Source organism: Micromys minutus, assembly GCF_963924665.1.
Source record: "Micromys minutus genome assembly, chromosome: 16".
In the NCBI taxonomy this organism is placed as follows: Eukaryota; Metazoa; Chordata; class Mammalia; order Rodentia; family Muridae; genus Micromys; species Micromys minutus.
Genome location: NC_137985.1, coordinates 15,582,916 through 15,604,830, shown reverse-complemented (window position 1 = coordinate 15,604,830; position 21,915 = coordinate 15,582,916). Strand labels below are relative to the sequence as shown.

Genomic DNA, 21,915 nt, shown 5'->3' with positions numbered 1-21,915 from the left:
TAGCAGTGATTAACTTTTTAGAGAAAGGAGTTATCACTTTTGGACAGCATCCAAAAGGGCAGGAAGCTAACTTCCAACCAATAAAACAAACAGGGAAACAAATATCAGTACCATTGTAAATTTGTAATTTTATTGTTTTCTCAGGGAACAAAAAGTCTAGATGTAATGAACTGAGTACCAATGTACTCTTTTGGAAGCAACAATACATACTAAAATATCTGTGACTTCTCTATTCTATCATGTTAGACTATGATTTTCATCTTCAGGGTCACACAATGAATTAAAAAACAAAATTCAGACATTTTTTTTTTCCCAAGAGCCTTTTCTCAGAATGACACACACACATATCTCTGTTTAAAAGTCAACATCAATTTTTTGATTGGGTTGTTTGGATTTTTGGTGGTTAGCTTCTTGAGTTCTTTATATATTTTTGATGTGTGATTAGTAAAAAAATTTTCCCAGTCTATAGGTTGCAGGTTTGTCTTATTGACTATGTCCTTTGCTTTACAGATTTCCAGTTTCAGAAGGTTCCATTTATCAATTCTTGGTCTTAGCACACAGGCAACTGGAGTTCTGTTTAGAAAATTTCTCCCTGACCAATGAGTTCAAGGCTCTTTGCCACTTTCTCTTCTATTAGATTCAGTGTATCTGGTTTTATGTTGAGGTCCTTGATCCACTTGGACTTGAGCTTTGTGCAAGGTGACAAATATGTATCTATTTTCATTTTTCTACATACAGCCAGTTAGACCAGTGCCATTTATTGAAGATGTTTTCCTTTTGCCATTATATATTATTAGCTTCTTTGTCAAAGATCAAGTGTGCCTAAGTGTTTGGTTTTATTTCTGGGTCTTCAATTCTATTGCACTGATCAACCATTCTGTCTCTGTACCACTACCATACAGTTTTTATCACCATTGCTCTGTAGTAGAGCTTTAGGTCAGGGATGGTAATTCCCCAGCCTTATAGAACTAAACCAACAATTCACAACAGAGGAATCTCGAATGGCTGAGAAGCACCTTAAGGTTCAAAGGCTTTAGTGATCAGAGAAATGCAAATCAAAAATGATCCTGAGATCCCACCTCATACCAATCAGAATGGCTAAGATCAAAACCCCCGGTGACAACACATGTTGGCAAGGATGTGGAGAAAGAGGAACACTCCTCCATTGCTGGTGAAATTGGAAACTGGTACATCCACTCTGGAAATCAATTGAAGCTTCCTCAGAAAATTGGAAAATAGATCTACCTAAAGACCCAGTAATACCACTCTTGGGAATATAACCAAAAGATGCCCACCATGCCAGTTTCTACTATGTTCATAGCAGCCTTATTTGTAATAGCCAGAAGCTGAATAAACCAGATGTCCCATGACAAAAGAATGGATACCGAAAATGTGGTTCATTTATGCAATGGAATGAATTAAGCCATTAAGTACGAGGACATCCTGAGCTTTGCAGGAAAATGGATGGAACTAGAAAATACCATCCTGAGTGAGGTAACTCAGACCTGAAAGGACATGCACAGTATGTACTCACTAATATGTGAATATTAGCAAAAAAAAAAAAAAAAAAAAAAAAAAAAAAGGATGGAATACCTAAGATACATTCCCAGAACTCAAGAAGGTCAACAAGCAGAACAGCCCAAGTGAGGATGCCTCAATCCCACTTGGGAGGGAGAAGAAGGCAACCACAAAGAGGAAGGGAGGAAGGGATTTGGGAGGGAAAGGGAACAGCAGGGGGACAGGGAAACAGGATCTGACATAGGGTGGAAGAAAAGGATTGAGGCCAGAGGGCCAGCATAAAGAATGGAAACAGAGGACCTTGGGAAGTAGGAGGCTGGGAAGATACCAGAGACCTGGGAGGTGACTCTAAAGACTCAAAGGGGAGGACCCCAGATGAAATGTTCTACAGTGGGGAGAGGGAGCTTGTAGAGCCCACCTCCAGTAGAAAGACAGAGCCTTAAGTGAGGGATGGGGTTGCTATTCCAGTCAAAACTCTGACCACTATTGTTCCTGTATGAAAGAACTGCAGAGATGGAAATGGAGAAAAGCCTGAGGAAAAGAAGGTCCAGCAATAGGCCCAAAATAGAATCTAGTTCAAGGGAAGGCCCCAAGGCCTGATACCATTACTATGGAATGTTCACAAAAAGGGACCTATCATGACTGCCCTCTCAAAGACCCAACAAGCAGCTGAAAGAGTCAGATGCAGATATTTGCACCCAACCAATGGACAGAAGCTGCAGGAAGCTGAGAAGCAGGGTAACTCTGTAAGAGGACCAGGAGTCTCAATTAGCCTGGACCCCTGAGATCTCTCAGACACTTAATCACCAACTAGGCAGCATACACCAGCTGTATGAGGCCCCTAACACATATACAGCAGAGGACTCTTAGGTCTAGGTTCATCAGAGAAGATGCATCTAACTCCCAAGAGACCGGAGGCCCCAGGGAGTGTAGAGATTTGGCGGGGTGAGTGGGATAGGAACATCCTCATGGAGACAGGGGAGGCAGGGAGGAGGTATGGGATGTGGAACAGTTGGAGGGTGGACTAGGAGGGGAATAAAATCTTGAGTGTAAAACAATGTCAATGGCCAGGTTCATGGCATATAGAAAATATGAGTTGCATGAAAAACTGAAAAGGATTTCTTATGGTGGCACTATTTGATAATCAGATAAAACTGGTTCTTCTGCTACAGAAAGAGTTTAAATGAATATGGGAAATTCTATAGGTATTTTTTATTCTTTTAGACAGAAAGCCAAAACTAACCATAGGATCTGTTAGGAAGCTTCATGCTTTGACCACAATGCATATGACATAGGCACTCAAAACTACCCACATTACCTGGTACATAACATCACACAATTCTAAATATGTCATGGGTCAGGTTAAGTTACTAAAGTGAAATAAAGATATAATTTACAAAGCTATAGTAAAAAATATTATATTCAATTGTTTATAATGGGGAATAAGTTATTCAGAGAACTATCACCCTAAAAATAAAACAATCAAGAAAACTAAAGAGCTGAAGTCAGTTGTCATTAAAAAAAGAAAGACTTGTAAATACAACTCTACATTCATACACATAGGGACTATGGCTGAAATTATTTTCATAGAGAGTTATCAGCAGTGTAAGTTTTCATACATTTTCAGAAAGAACTGCATTGTGGTGGTTTTTCATTTAAAAAGCTGTAAAAAAAAAATTTCCTCATGTGAGTGTTCCTGAGAATCACAATAACCAAGAAATAAGTGAGTTTATTCTCCAACTCAGTAACTTTATAGCAGTACATTTACCTCTCTGACAGGGAAGCCTTCTGCATAGCAAAGGCCATTTAATAGCATCCGTGATGTCATCTATATCAATACCACATCTCCTCCATCCTCATAACCAAAGTCTTCCAAGACATCGACAAGTGCCCTGGAGAGCAAGTGCTCCAGGTTCAGAGCCGATGCTACTGACCAAAACCTAAGATGATTTTTATAAACAGTAAGTATATCAAAATTGGAGTGCCATGTACTGCCTCTGCCGGATTTTTCTTTTTTAAAAAAGAAGCATCTTGGCTTGTGAGCTGGCCAGTTTGTTCTCCACTTTTTAATGCACTTTTCCATGTTTCTTATTTCTGAGATTTGTTTTTCTTTACTCTGATTTCTCCTATGAAGAAAGACATGAAATGAGGAAAGATTTCCCCAATCACTGTATGACAAGATTCATTCTGGTATGCCCACAAAGGATTGCTAACTTTAACACTAAATGCCAGGCTAAAGGCTCTTTGCTGTGTGATAGCATGATATATGTTCAGTTTCTTGCTACTCAAAACACATTTTTCCCAGCCCCTAGGTTCTCACAGAGGTCCCAGTTGGTGAATACCAACTTAGGTCTTCTCAATCTTTCTACAAACTGGATTCTCTTAAGTTATGTGGAGAGGTTATGAAAGATTTGTGACGACTTAGGCTTGCCAGTTTTCCTATACATCTGAGTATTCACTGAAACCTTTTCTATACAGATGCTGCAAAGACCTTCTCCCCCGGTGGGTTTTCACATGACTCCTAAGGGATGAATGGTCGCTGAAGGCTTTTCCACAGACAAGGCATTCATAAGGCTTTTCCCCGGTATGGATTCTCCGATGTACAGTAAGGTTGGATCCTATGCTGAAAGCTTTTCCACAATCATCACACTTGTATGGCCTCTCACCTGTGTGGCTTCTCATGTGTGTCTTCAGGGTGGACTGGTTCCTGAAGGCTTTTCCACACTGCCTACATTCCACCCGTTTCTTGACAAGATGAATGCTCATGTGCCTCCTTCGTGACAGGTAATCACCAAAGACCTTCCCACAGGAAGTACATTCATAGCGTCTCTCTTGAGTGTGAATCTTCCTATGTGCAGTGAGGTTGGAACTAGCACTGAAGGCTTTGCCACAGAGATCACAGCCATAAGGTTTCTCCCCAGTGTGAGAGTTCATGTGTGTTTTCAAGATGGACTGGTTTCGAAAGGTTTTCCCACACTGACAACACTGGACTGGTTTCTTTACAATATGAATCCTCATGTGTTTTCTTCTTGATAGGAGGTCACTGAAGGACTTCCCACATTCTTTGCACTCATAAGTTTTTTGCACCATGTGGTTCTTCTTATGCAAATTAAAGTTGGACTTCCATCTGAAGGCCTTGCCACACTGTGTACACTCATAAGGCTTTTCCCCAGTGTGGTTCCGGACATGCTCCTTCAGGTGGGAGGGGTGCTGGAAGGCTTTTCCACAATCCTGACACTCGTAGGGCCTCTCTCCAGTGTGTGTCCGTTTGTGGGCAATGAGATGGCAGCTCCTGCCATAGGCTTTGCCACATTCATCACATTTATAGGGTCTTTCACCAGTGTGAACTCGCATGTGTATCTTTAGAGCAGAGAGGGTCCGGAAGGCATTACCACACTGACTACATTGAAAGGGCTTTTCTTTCAGGTGAGTTCTTGTGTGGCTCTTTAGAGCTGAGGAATCATTGAAGGCTTTCCCACAGCTACTACACTCATAAGGCTTCTCCCCAGTGTGAATTCTGCGGTGCCGTGTAAGAGAAGCACTAGTGGTGAAGGCTTTCTGGCACTGCTGACATTCATGCATTTTTCTCCCATCATATATGCTCATGTGCTGAGTCCTGTTCTTGAAAGCAGCTCCACAGCTGTGGTGGTGATAGGGCTTCTTGCTTGTGGGCCTTCCCATTGGTTGAGTGAGGTGAGGGCCAATATTAAAGACTTCAAACAAATGGGTAAAGTCAGAAGACTTCTTCAAAAGATGAGATGTTTCCTATTGGTTAAAAGATGAGAGCTAACTTTAATATTTAAAACACCCCTTATTTCATTTTATGTTTTTTGTGCTGATGGCTGAAAGGCCTGATAAATAGAGGACAATGGCTTTAACATTAGTATACAGCCCCAGCCTCTTTGAATCTTACCTCTGAATTAGCACCAATAGAAACACATTACTAGAACTGTGCTGAATAGTTTTATGAGAACTGACAATATAACTCAAGCTAAATTCATCTTAGAGGAGGGAAACTCAATTAACAAACTGCTTCCATAAGATGGGATTGTAGGCAGGCCTGCATAAGGACATTTTCTTAAATAGTGATTAACAGAGGGAGGGCACAGCCCCTTGTACATGGGGCCATCCCTGGGCTGGTGGTCCTATAAGAAAGAGACTGAGACAGCCAGTAAGTAGAAGCCCTCCATGGCCTCTCTCACCAGTACCTGCCTCCAGGTTCTCACCCTGTTTGAGCTCTCATCCTGATTTCCTTCAGTGATAGACTACGGATGTGAAAGTATAAGCCAAATAAGACCTTTCCTTCCCAAATTACTTGTGCTCATGGTGTTTTATAGAGCAATAACAGTCCAAACTGTGATAATATTGTTCCCATTTCATTTGAGTTATATCAAAGACAAAAGCAGGCTTGAAGTGGTTGTAGGCACTCACTTGTAATACCAGTTCAGAAAGCTAAAGAAAAAGATTTGGAGCGCCAGGCTAGCCAGGGTTACACAAGCTTTTGTCTAATTAGTAAAAGCAAATATTGGCTGCTACGATGTAAGGATCCATGTGTACTATGTTATGATGCATTTTTGCATGTAACTCTGTTCACTGTTTAAAACTAAATTAAGTTGCTTCATGTATTATAGAAATATTTACTTATCTGACATCTAAAGGAGACTGTCTAGGGCTGGGATCGTGCCCAAATTCACAATATAGTGGGTCTCATTTTCATATCAATGGCTTCCACATTAAGATTTCAGCAATCTCACTCACAATTTAAAGACAAAAATAGCTACATCTATGGCAAACATATGTAATATTTTGTCATCATTATCTAGACAACATAATAATACAGCTACTTACACATTTTATATCCCAGGCTATATTATGAATTACAGGCAACATAATGAGAATGTAGTCCATATAGAAAGATGTACAGGTTCTTTGCAGACAATACAAAGTCGCATTTTATATAAAGAACCTAAGCACTCTTAGGTTCTTTCAGTATTCAAGGGAGTAACTGAGTCTGGCTCATTGGAATGCAGATGCCAAGGAACAACTGGACAGCACTTGTGTAACTCCTGTTTCCTCTAGGGTACCTCACTTGATTGGTCTTCTGAGTGAGCTGACTAGTGGCTGCACAGAGTTTTTCCAATGTAGAAGACAAATTTAGCCTAAGAAAATCTTACCAATCTTACACCATCAGATGCTTCCATAAGAATGGACCATTTGATTTTAGATGTAGCTCCCCAATCTGAAAGAAAAAACTGGAAAATTTGACACATCCAAAAGAAAGATGATGGGAATGAAAAGTTAACTTCTTTGTAAACTCTTGTGAAACAAGGCAAGGCAAGATGAAAGAACACACACATTAATAAAATGATGATAAATGTCAAATTTAGAGCTAAAGGAACACAGAGATGAAACAATAGATGGACAGTAAAACAAAAAACACTTCATTTCCCAGTTCTCGTTATCAAATGTACTTCCATTTTAATGTTCTGAACGTAGTTATTCAAGAATGCACAAGTTAAATTGGTCTTCAGTATAGTGACACTGATGTGGCAGAACGTTTAAATGGTGGATGCATTTTGAAGTGCCAAGAAGCAGCCTCAGCTTGAAGGGGGTTCTGATAGAAGGAATGTCTGGGAGAGATGAAAAGTCAGATCATCGTGGATCCATGCTGACAACCTGTGTTCTCCGTGATACAGCTTTTCTAGTCTGCTTCTATGTTCTGCTTGCTTGCTGCTTAAGATATCTTCCCATCCATGTCCTGCTTGCCTGTGTGTGTGTGTGAGTGTGTGTATGTGAGTGTGTGTGTCTGTGTGTGTGTGTGAGTGAGTTCTCTCTATCCTAAAAAAATCTCTGGATAGCTCACTTCCTGCAGAACGCACGTATCAATCCAGTCATTTACTCCAGGTTTCCCTTTAGATTACTGTAGGAAACTGCATCCAAGGACGCCAGACCTTAGATTCTTCGAAGACAAAAAGCACAGTTTTTTCTAGACAATGTAATAGAATTTAGAGATCAGTCTGCCTTTGTTAAGCACAGACAGTAGGAGACCCTGCCCTGAAATTCCTATTTGTACCACACCTTGCTATCCTAGGATAACCTTGAACTCAGGAATTTGCCTATCTTTATATCTTTTTGACAGGCAGGCTCATACTATAGCTGCCTTTGTTCCTTTCGATTCATGAAGTCCCTCATATAATTCATATTGCATTCTTATTTTTTGCATAATTAAGAAATTATATATTTTCAAGCTCATGTATTTAGAGCTCTCTCTCCCATAGTCTTAAGCGCTGTCCTGAAGGTCCCAGCATTTACCATTTTGTTGAGACAACTAGCCACACCTTAGTCTCCCGGACTCCCATAGTCTCTGATCACCATGGAGTCATTAATGTTAACAGAGAGAACACTTCTTGAAGGAATGTGAAAATATGTACATTATTATACAAACAAGCCTTACATCCACTGCAGCCATTGGTACTATACACTCCATCCCATGGGTCCTATTCCAGAGGCTGAAACCACGTCATTGCACCCCTACAAAGGCCATACTGGACCTTGGAAACCCATCCTAAATGTGGGTTGCAGCATCCCATGGACTAGGTGGAGACGGTGGCACATACTGAATATAAAGGACAAGTGAGTACAGAATTTGTACATGTCTTTTTACGTCACAAAGGTACATACGAAGTTATCAGTCACTTCACCTTCCCTTCAGAGGGTCTTTCCTACCATGATGGATGGATGTTAGTTTGAAACTGTGAATAAATTCTTTTCTCTCTCGAATTACTTTCTACCTACCATACAAATGCAACCTGTGATGTTATAACACAGCCTACACCAGGATGATGGTGCCAAGTTCCTGAACTGATATAAATGTGAGTGAAATACACATCAAGGTTATTTTGTAACAGAAACAGGAAAGCAGCACTGTTCCCTCCCCCTCACTTAAATCACTGAAAAAGAACTGACAGCCAAACTTACACCTTCGTACCTGGAGCTCACTCACCTGGAGAAGGACCCTGCTGAATGCTTCTCTTCCCGACTCTCAGTTCCTCTTCTTGCTCCAGGTGAGATATGAGGCGGGGTTTGCCAACCTGATAACCTACTCATGGGGAAAGACACATGTTAAAAGAGAACCATGTAGAGAACAAGCCTTCCATTAGACTGGAGTCAACAATTTGGTCTTCAGAGCTTTCTGTAAGTGGTAAGGCTGACTAAGGAGCAGCAAAATGATGGTGGCATTTTTCTAAGGAACACAGTGAGTGTTCCATAAAAAAACAAAACCACAAACACCCATACATTTTTGTCATCCAAAAAGAATGTGGAATTTTTAAGTGTTAGGAATAAAAGCCAAGGACTTGCATTATCTAGAAAAGCACTTTACTACTGAGCTATACCCACAAGACAAAAATAAAAACCTTTTTAAAATAAATTAATTTTTATCATTTTATTTTTAAAATTAATTTTAATAATCCCCTCCCCCAATGTGTTTGGTCAAGGGGTATCCTGATCTACAGCTTAGCTTCATTCTCTGGAGCAAAATTTCTCACTGAACCTGGAGCTAGGCTATTGTGCAACAATCTCCAGTACTTATCCCATTTTCATCTCCCACATCTCCCAGATATCACATGCTATCAACAACATCCAGCTTCGCATGTGATTGCCAAGAATTTACTTTTACAGTAATTTCCTATACTTACTGAGCATTCCCTGTAGACAGGAATGGGGACCTTTTATTTTAGAAATCATAGTTAAACTCAGTCATATACTCAAAAACTCCCGAGCTGAGAACCTATGAGGGTAGGAACCAGCTCTGCTTGTTCTCACCTTTTTCACACACCCCATTTAGCTTTGGGTCATATCCTGGAATAGATGAGGGAACAATGACATAGCCTTACCCAGTGAACTTAGATTACTGTAATTCTCCAGCATTACATCTTTGTACAGTTTTCTCTGAGAAGAATCTAGCAGGGGCCACTCTTTCTCAGTAAAGTCCACAGCAATATCTTGAAATGTCACAGACTCCTGGAATACCGCATACATTTGAGGTCAATGAGAAACCAGTGCATAGGCAGACAATGGAGGCAGAATATGAGCACAAAGAATATGATGTGGTTTGTCCAGATATGGTCTGCTAAAGGTTTCTGAATGTGTTTAAGAAGGATATTCCCAGACAGGGACTCTTCTGAGTGGACCTTAACCTGTCTCATGTCTTCAAATACAACTCTGACAAGAAAATTTCTTCCTATGTCTAGTCTAGGATAGCTAAAAGCTTGTAGCTTTACTTCATTTCTGTGTCTACAAGTTGATTCTGAGCACTCTGCAAACATGAAAGATGCACTTGCTACACAAATAACCCCTAGCTTCCCTAATAATGGTTATCCCCATTCAATTTTGTTTGGTGTGCTGATCCTTGACAAGGTATTCATTGACCTGAATAAATATGTACAAGAATTCCAAAACACACTGGTGGTAGTAGTGGTCATATCTAAAAATGTACTTGTCCTACCCTTGGGCCTTGTGATCTTATGTACCTGAGAAGAAACACGAGCTGGTGTATCAGGCTCGGGAGCATGGCAAGCAAACAAACCCAAATTTTGCTGACAAGAATCATATTTTGATGGAAGAGGAAATTCCGATTTCTGGTTATCTGCAGAGCCCGAAGAGGACATAGCTGAGGAAAGAAAAATCAAGTTCTTGAGATTCATCTACCTACTCAGAAAGCATACTCAGGTAAGTGCCAACACTCACACATGTTCACACACAAGAACAGAGAAGAGGGTGTTGCTGATACACAACCATAAGCAGTGATATATCCTATACATGACTTGCTTTAGATCCTTTAAGTTGTGGGATTTTTGCATAAATATATGTATCTTAGGGATGATACTGATATTTAAACACAAGAATCATTTACGCTTCACAGTTAACACACATAGCTGAAGATCATTTTTGGCACAACATACTTACTTTGACTAACCTGGTTTATGAGGTAAAGTTTAAAATTTTCCTCAAGTGGCATCACGGCCACCCTCACAATGTTTCAGATTTTGGTTCAGATTAGGGATATTCAACCTCTATACAGTCCCTGTTTCTGGGTGAGAAAACTGAAGTCCTGAGAAGTAAAGCTACTGCCTTTCTTAAAATGTTAAAAACAGATCACGTAAGGTTAGCCTTCACCTTTCCCTTCTTTACTCTAAATGCCAACTATATACATGCCCTTAGTCAATAATATAGACTAACAATGTTCAACTCACTCATCCGGGCTCAACAGCTTACATATATGTATCTCCTCTGTCTCATGAGTGGTAGAAAACATACAAGCTCATTTACTGGGGGCAAGAACATAGGAACTTACGGAACTTCGCCGACAGACTAAGGGTAGCCATGTATGTGGCACAGGTAACCTTAGCTGAATGTGGGAGTACTTGAAGAAGCACTACTTTTCCAAGCTGACAGCTGCTACAAGAGGGTCTTCAAAGGCTTTCTCTCTTACTTAGTGAGAACACTGAATTTTGTTTCTGGACAGTTCCTCTTGACCCATAATCAGACAGGTTATTAACCTAAATGAAGAGAAACACAAAGCATTTGCACTAACATCAGGAACAAGGCAAAACTGGCCACTGTATCCATACCTATTCAATATAGTACTTGAAGTTTTAGTTAGAACAATAATACAACTGATGGAGAACAAAGGAATATAAACAGAAAAAGTCCATGGATTTTTAATTAGATATTATGATTATATATGTAATTGACCCTAAAAACTCCACTAGGAAATTCCTACATCTGCACATCTGATATATACTTTTAGTAAAGTAGCAGAATATAGAATCACTACACAAAAACCAGTAGTCTTTCAATACAAAAATACAAATGGACTGTGAGAGAAACCAGGAAAGCAATACCTGTTACAACAGCATGCACATATATATCTATATCTACATATATTTATATGTAGATATGGATATATATGATTCTGTGTATATATATATATGTAAATATATATATTGGATTCTAAATATAAAATATCTTAAATAAAAGAACTGCTGGAATTATTATCATCATCAATTTTTAAATTGTATTACAAAAATACAGCTATAAAAAAAGTGTGATTTGACATTAAAACAGGCATGCTGGTAAACAGAATCACACTTAACACCCAGTGTCATAAGTCCATACACCAATGGGCAACTAATTTTTGGGGGAAAAAAAAAAAAGGCAGGAAAAAAAAATAGCACCTGAAATTAATGATGATGGTCAAACTCAATGGCTGCATATAGAAGAATCCAAAGAGATAGATACTTTTCAGCTTGTACAAAACTCAAGTGCAAATGGATCAAAGACCTCAACCAGATATACTGAATCTGGTGGAAGAGAACATAGGGAATAGTTTGAACTCACTGGCATGAGAAAAAACTTTCTCAAGAATCACAATAGCAGAAGCAATAATAGACAAACCAATGAATGGAATCAAATAAAAAACCCAGAAAGAACAATTAATAAATGGAACCTCATGAAACTGAAAAGGTTCTGTAAAACAAAAGACAGCATCATTTGGAAAAATTAGCAGGCCACAGAATAGGAAAAGATTTTTGCCAACAACATTTCTGAAAGTTAATATCTAAACTATATAAAAAACTGAAAAAACTAGACATCAAGAACACAAATAACCCAATTTACAAGTAGGGTACAGATCTAAACAGAGAATTCTCCAAAGAGGACACCCAAATGGATAAGAAGCACTTAAAGAATGTTCAACATTGTCAGTCACCAAAAAAAAAAAAAAAAAAAAAAAAAAAAAAAAAAAGTAAATCAAAACTATTCTGAGATTTCACCACACACCAGCCAGAATGTCCAAGATCAATAAAAGAAATGCTCATGTTGATGATCCATCCACTGCTCAGGGGAATGCAAGCATGTATATCAACGACAGAGATCAATGTAGTGGTTTCTCAGGAAGCTGGGAGTAGATCTGTTTTGAGATCCATCTGTATCACCTGTGGGTATTTATCCTATTATAGAGACACTTGCTCAGCCAAGTTCATTGCTGCTCTATTCAGAATTGCCAGAAACTGGAAACTTAACTGAAAAGGAAAGTGTTCATAAGTCCAATCCCTAACCCAGAAAATACCCTCAACTGACTACTGCTTACATATGGAAACCAGCTTTCTCCAATGGTGTCTCACTGGAAAGACAAACCACTCTTAAGTGTCGGCCTCAGCAATAAGACGACAAAACACTAAATGGGGGTCGGGGGGCAATAAATAATTACTATTAAAAACATATTAGAACTCTAAGAACAATGTTTAAAAGTAGGGCAAACTTAAAAAGTCAAAACTCCAGGCTTCCTCAGTCTGAAAAAATGACTTAAAACATACACAGGAAAGTCAGAAGAAAGAGCTAGGAAGAAATCTGGTATGGGTAGACAAAACATCTTCAATAAGGGCATAAAGCAGGTCAGTATCAACCATCATGATCACTGTTTTAGAACTTACAATTCAAAAAGTAGGCTGATCTCTATTTTCAATATAGACACAACAATGGTCTTAAGTTAAAACAACAACAAACAAACAAATAAAAAAAAAACATTATGGATAAATTGGACACCAAGAATATAATCATAAAGATGAACTTCAATAGCCTTGAAGTGTTAGTGTTTCAGTAACTGTGTGTGTAGTCCCAGGTATTGAGAAAAGAAAGCAGGCAAGATAAGGAAAGACAGAGAAAGGGGCAAGAACACAGAAGAAAACAAAGGGAGAAGCAAAGTTTATAAGAGTTAACAAGAAGTATAAATAAAGAAATGTAGGGAATATTAACCAGCCTTAACAGGAATGACATTCTGATACATGCTACAATTATGTGTATACACACACACACACACACACACAGACACACACACACACACACACACACACACACACACACACAAAATGAAGAAGTGCTAAAAGAAATTAGCACAACAAAGAAGGGCAGATACGTAATTTCACTTACATGAGGTCCAAGAAGTCAGATTCATTCACAAAGGCAAAAAGCAGAATGCTTTTGCTAGGAGCTGTGGAGAAAAGAATTGAGGAGTTATTCTTTAAGGGATTCTCAGTTTCAGTCTGAAGTTAGAGCAAAGTTTAAGAGTTACACTGGGGTAATATAGTGTGCTGCAAATGTATGGATCATCATTGAATTGATCAATAAGGGCTAAGTTTTGTTTTATTTCATCTCAAATTAAAAAAATGACTGACTTTTATGTCTTGCCTGCACATATGTACATGCATAATGTGTGTTACTGGTGCATATAGAAATCAGAAATCAAGGTCCTATCCTCTAGAAATGGAGGAACAACTGCTGTGAGCTGCCACACGGTGCTGTGAACAGAGCAATAGAAAGATTTCACATTTCAAAACCTAAAGGAAAATCTTTGAGACTCTTTCAGAACTACTACAAATGTAGGGAGAAATAACGACTTAAGCATGAATTCCCTTCTAGATATGTATCATGTTAACCTGATATGTCCAAGTAAAATTCAATATTAGAATTTTAATTTAATTATTTTGAAGTATTAATATAAGTGTATCATTCCCTCTCCCTACAATCCTTCCTGTTAAATCCCCATTCTTCTTTCACATATAATGGCCCCTTTTGGAACTTATATATCAAAACAGGACAAAAGCCCACCAAATTACTTTGCTTTACCACTCAATCTTTTTGTATTTTCTTTTATTCTTTCTTTCTTTCTTTCTATCTATCTATCTATCTATCTATCTATCTATCTATCTATCTATCTATCTATCTATATAATTCATTATGTGGGTGAATGTAGTTCTTTTCTTCATCCATGTGGACCCTAGGAATCCAATTCAGCCATTCAGGCACTTGCAAATTACCTAACATGCTGAGCTACCTCACTGCCCTCAAATTTTCCTAAATTTCATTAACTCTTTCCTAACTGATTTGATACCACAGTGGCAAACAAACAAACGAACAAACAAAATACTAGGTTAATCTGATTTTTTTTTCCCTAAGGCATCCACACTGAAAATAAGACTTTTAAAATTTTGCACATATTTATGAAAACCATTACCTACCCCAATACCTGTGAAATCACTGTAAACTTTATTTCATTCTGACACTTTACAAAGACGGGTAGCTACCTAAATGGTAAAGCAGTTGCAATACCCTGAGGAGAAAGAGAGATACACTCAAAGTTATAAACTTAAGAATAGTTCAAGATCTGAAGATATAAGCTAGAAATAGGAAGAAACACTTAAAGAGTAAATCCTAATATTAACAAATAGATAAAGTATATCTTGTCTGAAAGACAACAGAGCAGTGGCATTTAGAATCCACGAAAGTATTTATAAAATAAAACATCCTTGACGGTTATCATTTTTAACATCTTTTTATTAATTCCCTGAGAATTATTCACCACCACACTACCCCACAGCTCCTCTTCCCTACCGATCTGTACTGGCTGGTTAACTGGAACACAAGCTGGAGATATCACAGAGAAAGAAGCCTCCCTTAAGGAAATGCCTCCATAAGATCCAGTTATAAGGCATTTTCTCAATTAGTGGTCAAGGGTGGGAGGGTGCACTGGTGGTCGTATCACCCCTAGGCTAGTAGTTTTGGGTTCTCAAGCTGTGCAAGCCAGGGGAAGCAAGTCAGTAACATCCCTCCATGGCCTCTGCATCAGCTCCTGCTTCCTGACCTGCTTGAGTTCCAGTCCTGACTTTCTTTGGTGATGAAAAACTGTTTCCTCCCTAACTTGCTTCTTTGTCATGATGTTTTGTGCAGAAATAGAAACCCTAACTAAGACACAACCTCTAATTCATGTCACTCTTTAAAAAAAAAAAAATTGCTATCTTGGAGCAAGTGTCCTTGTTCTCTGGCTCTTCCATTCTTCTTGGCCCTTCTTCTCTAATCATCCCTAAGCCTTCCACTTTAGTAAATGTTCTATATTCTATATTAAAATAATTTGAATATTTTTATATTTCACAAATAGAAAAACTACACCTCCAATAACTTCTTACAGAGGTAACTATGCAGCTTTGTAGCAGAATATTTGCCTAGCAGGATGAGGACCTGAATTTGAGCCTCAAATCACACAATAAAGGAAGGGAAGGAGGGATGAATAGAAAGAAGGAAGGAATGAAACAAAGTCTTGCAAATTTTGCTGTCATCCTCACAGAAATGAAGATATTCTCAAGGGTCCTGATACCCTTCCCTTTGCTACCAGGCAGCTGAAACAATTCAATCTAGAAAATAAAAAATGCCCAGGAATCTCACTGGGAAAAGAATAGGTTGAAATCTGGTGTCCCTCAGTGGGGAGAACCTATATTCCATAAAGAGGCCTTTGACAATTTATCAGATCATATTGCAAGAGGCACCACAGGTTCACTGGAGCAGCTGAATTATACATATTTTTCCCCTCTGCTTAAGTTGAAACCTCATGTCAGCACCAGCAGAAGGATTTGAAGAATCACTACACTTTCTTTTTTCACTGTGAACTTCAATGAATGAATATCCTTTTCCTAATTTTCACTTTCATATTTTCAATTGCCTTATTGACAATGGTGACCAAGCCTACTCTTCCAAGCCTGATAGGATCCAGGGTCTGACCCTAACTCCAGCAACATTATTCCAAATTCAATCTGCTACAGAGTGAACATTTTGAGTTACCCAGAAATACATTTCATATGATCACTTAAACCTATGGCCACTTTGAGCATTTGAGAACAATGCATTCTATGCTTTTGCTTACAAATGCTCATAGAATAGTCGTCAGAGCTAGACTCTTACTATTGCTATCTCCAAGGATACAAAAAAAAAAAAAAAAAAAAAAAGAGCCAGTAGGCATTGCTGTCTAGAATGGCTAATTTAAAATGTCACCCTTCCACAACAAATAATCATCTGGGAGAGAATTTCAATTGAAGGATTGTCTAGCCATGGACTTGGCAATGGGCTGTGCACAGGTCTAAGAAGCTAGCTGAGTAATAGGAGGCAGGGAAGCAGGCAGCATGGATGCATTTGTTTTTCTCTGCTCTTGGCTATGAATATCATCTGGCTAGCTGCCTCACACTGCTGCCTCTGCTTCTTCCCTGAAAAGCCTTTCTTCTTTTATGATGTTTCTTGTTAGAGTATTTGTCATAGCAACAGAAATGAAACTAGGATGCTGTACTACCAACATACTGCACAGATTACTTGGTTAGTTTACTTCTACATTTCCAACAATACAATACACACCAAGTAAGGTTTCCACCTCTCTGCTGTTTGCTGACCTTAAGCTGGAGTGAAAACTTGTAACAGAAAAGTAAACAGTGACTCAAGCAACAAATAAATGGAAATCAATGCACATTTATTCTTATAGTGAGATACTTTCTATGAGGCAAGTGCCTTGCAAACATTAGAAGAAAAGGCCTATAAAGAACTCAAAGGGTTGGAAAGTCTTCAAGGTTCTATGATATGAACAGCAGCTATGGTGCTAAGAGAGCCTTACAGTTTAGCACAGTACCTTAAACCTCATCATCTACTTCATGGAGCAAATTCCCTCAGTAGTCAGGCTGAGAGAATGCCCCTGTATCCAAGTTAGACTTGTGGAATCTGTCCAGTGTTCTACAGTAATACCAGCACAAGAGGTATGCAAATGCAATGCAGAGACTATTAGTTTTAGATGAAAATCACTCACAAACAGATGCAGCAAAGATTAGCTGTGGGAAGCACATCTAGAAATAACTATGTTGAATGTTAATTGTGAAGTTTTCTACAAGGTACACAATAGAAATCACTGATAACAAGAGGAGCAGTACCATGGATGAAGTGGAATGCAGAGGTTTCAGAGGGACCAGATGAAGGATGTATGGTGCCCGCCTTTGAAACCCAGTGAGTACTATCCCACTGTGTACTGTTTCTACTACTATTCAGACACATTTTTCTCATTAGGACTTGGACTATGGAAAATAGCTAGCTAACAGAGTGGCTGCTACATTTCCAGCTGACAAGCACATTAAGTTTAACTACTTAGGTTCCTTTCACTAGAGTGCTTAACCCAAACAGACATGGGGTATCATGTGTTGGTCCTAAGGAGGAACTTCTCTGAACTGGTACCTGAAAATTATTAAAACTTATGCTAGCCCCTGCCTTCCTTCTCAGAAGGGCAGAAGTTCAGCTGTCAACTTTATGATTCAAAATTGGTTTTGTTTCTGTGCTGCAATTCTTCCAATGTTCAATTTTATTTCCATATATGACTTCACAACATGGTGACAGGAAGGTTCGTTCATATGTAATTGCAACTATTACAAACAAAGCAGCATTTTAATTGGGCTTGCCCTTGTTGGGCTTATTTCAACTAGTGTTATTCAGGATACAAACATAAACAAAGTAATATATATTATTGCCTCTGCAATTCCACTACTATTTAGATCCATTTCTCCATTATTACCTAGAAACAACATGAGTTGCATTCTTAGTAAATAAATATAAATATTTTAATATACCTCTGCTATCAAGGCCATGTCAAAGAAGCTGGAAGGGAAGGGTGCAATTTATGTTCAACAAAATATTGAGGAATAAAATTAAGAAGAAACCTCTATATTAACACACATATCAATGGAGCCATAACATAAGATAATTATATGGCAAACTATACTTTACCAAGTGCTATGGTTTATACATGCTTGGCCCAGGAATGGTACTATTAGGAGGTATGGCCCTGTTGAAGTATGTGTGTCACTGTGGGTATAGGCTATAAGACCCTCACCCTAGCTGCCTAGAAGTCAGTTTTCCACAAGAAGCCTTTAGATGAAGATGTAGAACTCTTAGCTCCTCCTATAACATGTCTGTCTGGATGCTTTTATGTTCCTGCCTTGATGATACTGGACTGAATTCTGAATCTGTAAGCCAGCCCCAATTAAATGTTGTCTTTTATAAGACTTGCCTTGGTCATGATATCTGTTCACAGCAGTAAAACCCTAAGACACCAAGCATGGTGAGGCACTAATTTAACTGGGGAGGGGACAGAGAGATATCTTAAAATTTGAGGTGAGTCAGATCTAGTCAGTAAGTTCTAGGTCATCCAAGGCTGCATGATAAGACACTGTCACAAAATTTAAAAAAAAAACTGTACAAAAACCCCAACACAGTATTTTCATTTGGGGGAATATGACAGGTAGCTAGCCTAAGTCAGGGGAAAAGAAACACTGTCAAAATTAAATGAAAAAAAAAATAAAAAGATAAAGAAGCCAGAGCAGGTCTATAGTCCTAGCAATGTACAGTTAGAAGTAGAAGTATCCGAAGAGTTGAAAGTCTTCCTCAGACATCTGGGAAGTTCATGGCAGCTTGCTTTCATAAGACCCTGTCCCTCCCACTCAAAAACAGATAACAAGTCAGAAACCTATAAAACAGAAAATACATATTAGAAAAGGGACTATCTAAGATAGGCAAAGTTCTGTTGTTTTTGTTATAAATAAATAAACAAATAAACAAATAATCAGTATCTAAATTAGGTATGGCACATGCCTCTATAATCCCAGCACTTAAGAAAGTCGGAACATAAAGATTATAAATTTGAGAAGCCAGTCTGGATTATATAGTGAGATCCTATTTACATTTTTAAAAAAAGTGTAAGATTAAGTATATAAATGTTAGGAATACATAGGACACATTAAGACATAAGTGATAGTGTATAAATGTTAACTATATAAATTAAGCATTAAGAAGAAATTCCTAAAAAAAGTTTCCATAACAAAATAGAAAACATAGATGTAACATAATCCTCCACAAACTTAAGTACAGCTTTAAATAAATTATCAAGAGCTGAAAGAGATCACAACACTCTTTAGCACCATCACAGAACTCTACAAAGTGAGACTGTACTTTTAAAACAAAAATATGTGTGTGTGTGAGCACACACAAGAAGGTCAGAGAACCACCCTCTTTGGTGTCTGTCTCATTTGAACGCAGAAGGGAAGATAGCATACCCCCCCACCCCCACTTGCCTTGTATCTCAAATCCTGTCTCAAGGCACCCAGGGCACCTCCCATGATCCTCCCAGTCCTCACGGAGTCCCCAAGCATAACTGTAAGCCATGTGCCACCTCCAGCAAGCCAAAGGTAAGCTTAGGAGTCTGCACTGGGCAGCTGGTCACCTTCATTCCTTTGTTCTCTCAGGCTGTTGAGACTAAAACCTCCCATTTCTTTGAATACCATCAGTTGCAACTTCAAGAATTTCAATCTTAAGGAAAAAGTAACAAAATAACATTTTCCATCTTCTCCATTTTTTAAAGCTTAATTTTAGTAGTTTATTTATGATGTTTATTTTAGTTTTGTTGTGGCTTCATCTGAAGGCTGGCCTTCCCATGGGTCTAAGAGCAGTAACATTGTGAGGAGTTGTTGCCTCTCAGGAGTTGTATGCATAAGCATCCAGCAGTGCTGCTGATGCCTTCTGGAACCTTATTTCTGTTTCTCAAGACAGGGCCCTCAGACTGTTCTGGATCTGCTGTAGAACTTCACAGTGTGTGTACCAGAAACCCACATTCTTGACCAGTCTGGAGGAAGTTACAGTCAATAAAACTCTCAGCTTGAGCTTATGCAATGATTGATAAAGTTTTTAGCAATTCTAAGAACTAGGGAATGATCCTAGAAATATATGTATTCAATTTTCATATTACTGTTTTAAATTGCTGAGTTGTAATACTTTTGAGATACAATGTATTCCTTGTACTGAAAGAATGAAACAGGACATTTTCAGCATTTGAGGTAAGTTCTTTAAGGTTTCTTTAAAAAACCTTTTTTTACAAATATTTGGTACATGCCCTTGCAGTATTGAGACTAATCATTTTAATAAATTTGGAAATTAAAAAAGAAAGTCAGGGAACAACCACTGAGAATCAGGTCTGTACTTCAACCTTGTTGATTCAGGGTCTCTATTATTTCTGCAGTGTTGTGCTTTCTAGGACAGCTGCACACCCCCATACACACTTGCTTCTAGTTCATATTCTACTATGTGAACCTTCCATTCTCCTTAAAGGAGTGATGGAATTTGATTTCATACCTGCTCTGTAAATGACTACATCCACTGAGCCATCTTACTGAACCCCTTTTTTAAATTTTATCACATAGGGTCTCATGCAGCCCAGGTTGACCCACAACTAGACATGCATACAGTATATACTGGCCTTAACTCCTTATCCTCTTGTCTCTACCTCGAAAATGCTGAAATTAAAGGGGTTCCACCAACATGTCCAGTGATATTCTTACCCAAATATTCCAGAATTTAGAGGACAAAAAGCCTTGATACATTTTGAGATAGCTGTCATGAGCCTGAAATTAAAAAAAAAAAAATGTACAGTAAAATACACACGTACACACATTCTCATTCTCCCCCCTCTCTCTCCCTCTCTTTCTCTCTCTCTCTCCCTCTCTCTCTCTCTCTCTCTCTCTCTCTCTCTCTCTCTCTCTCTCTCTCACACACACACACACACACACACACTCATACACACATTAGCAAACTCAGCAAAAAGTCCCTAATGTCAAGAGAACTTGTCCTTTCTAAACTTAGTTACCACTTAAAAGTAAATTGTCTTAGTTAAATTCTGGAAAAGCAAAACAATACAAAACAAAATTATTTGCTTATTCCATTATTTGCTTTTTCATTCAATATACCAGCATTATATTGATCAAGCACAAGATATTTCAATTCATCTGCACCCAAAGGATAGCAGGGAAAAAGAGAACAGAAAAAAAGAAAACACTTGGTAGAAGACTACACCAATACAGCAGAAAAAAAAAAAAAAAAAAAAAAAAAAAAAAAAAAAAAAAAAGATAAAAAAATTAAAAACAACAAATTAACAAAAAACAAAACACCCCCAGAAAAAGACAAGTTCCTTGACACAAAAGCAGAAAGAAAACAACTCCAGCCCATGGGAAGTCCATTTTACTTAGAGTCAGAAAGAAAGCATGACCACCTGTGGGTATGCTAGACAAATTCATTACCAATATTTCAAGTCTGTATCCAGACCGGGATGTACCAAGTGTATATAATTCAAAGGAAGCATACATATTTACTTTATTCAGGTGACAGAACTGCCTATGAATGACATCCAAATATAGTACTAAATTAGTAGAAATATATATTTTAGCAAGAATTTTGATTTCAAATTCATAAATATACGGTTCGAAGAAAACATGATCGCGCACTCAAAATCAAAGTTCTCAGAAATAGAAACAGATTAACTATAAAATTCAATGGCATGAAAATGTCAAAATTCTACACACTTAAATACAGATCCAACACACCTTGCAAAGAGAAATCCAGTATCAGGGTTTTATAATCTTCATTTTAAAATATAAGGTGTAACACTACGAAAAAGCTATGACTACCTTTTGTGTTCAAGATACGCAGAAATCT

The 21,915-nt window shown here is 38.2% G+C and overlaps 1 protein-coding gene across 1 annotated transcript; it reads right to left on the bottom strand.

The window, feature by feature from the left end:
- Positions 1 to 2,885: 2,885 nt before the first annotated feature.
- On the bottom strand, positions 2,886 to 13,554 carry ZNF317 (zinc finger protein 317). The gene is made up of 7 exons (XM_080930059.1): positions 13,510 to 13,554; positions 10,874 to 11,078; positions 10,050 to 10,189; positions 9,414 to 9,540; positions 8,522 to 8,617; positions 6,693 to 6,757; positions 2,886 to 5,283 (listed from the first exon to the last, which is right to left on the bottom strand). The coding sequence occupies exons 2-7, from the start codon at positions 10,902 to 10,904 to the stop codon at positions 3,958 to 3,960; spliced, it is 1,785 nt and encodes a 594-aa protein (XP_080786185.1). The 5' UTR covers positions 10,905 to 11,078; positions 13,510 to 13,554; the 3' UTR covers positions 2,886 to 3,957.
- Positions 13,555 to 21,915: the final 8,361 nt, after the last annotated feature.

Coding starts and splice junctions, on each gene's coding strand:
- ZNF317 (XM_080930059.1), bottom strand. CDS start 10,904: ATGGCTACCCTTAGTCTGTCGGCGAAGTTCC. Junction 10,190..10,873: donor TAGTCTGTCGGCGAAGTTCC/GTAAGTTCCTAT, acceptor TTCTTTCCTCAG/CTATGTCCTCTTCGGGCTCT. Junction 5,284..6,692: donor CATCTGATGGTGTAAGATTG/GTAAGATTTTCT, acceptor TTTAACCAATAG/GAAACATCTCATCTTTTGAA.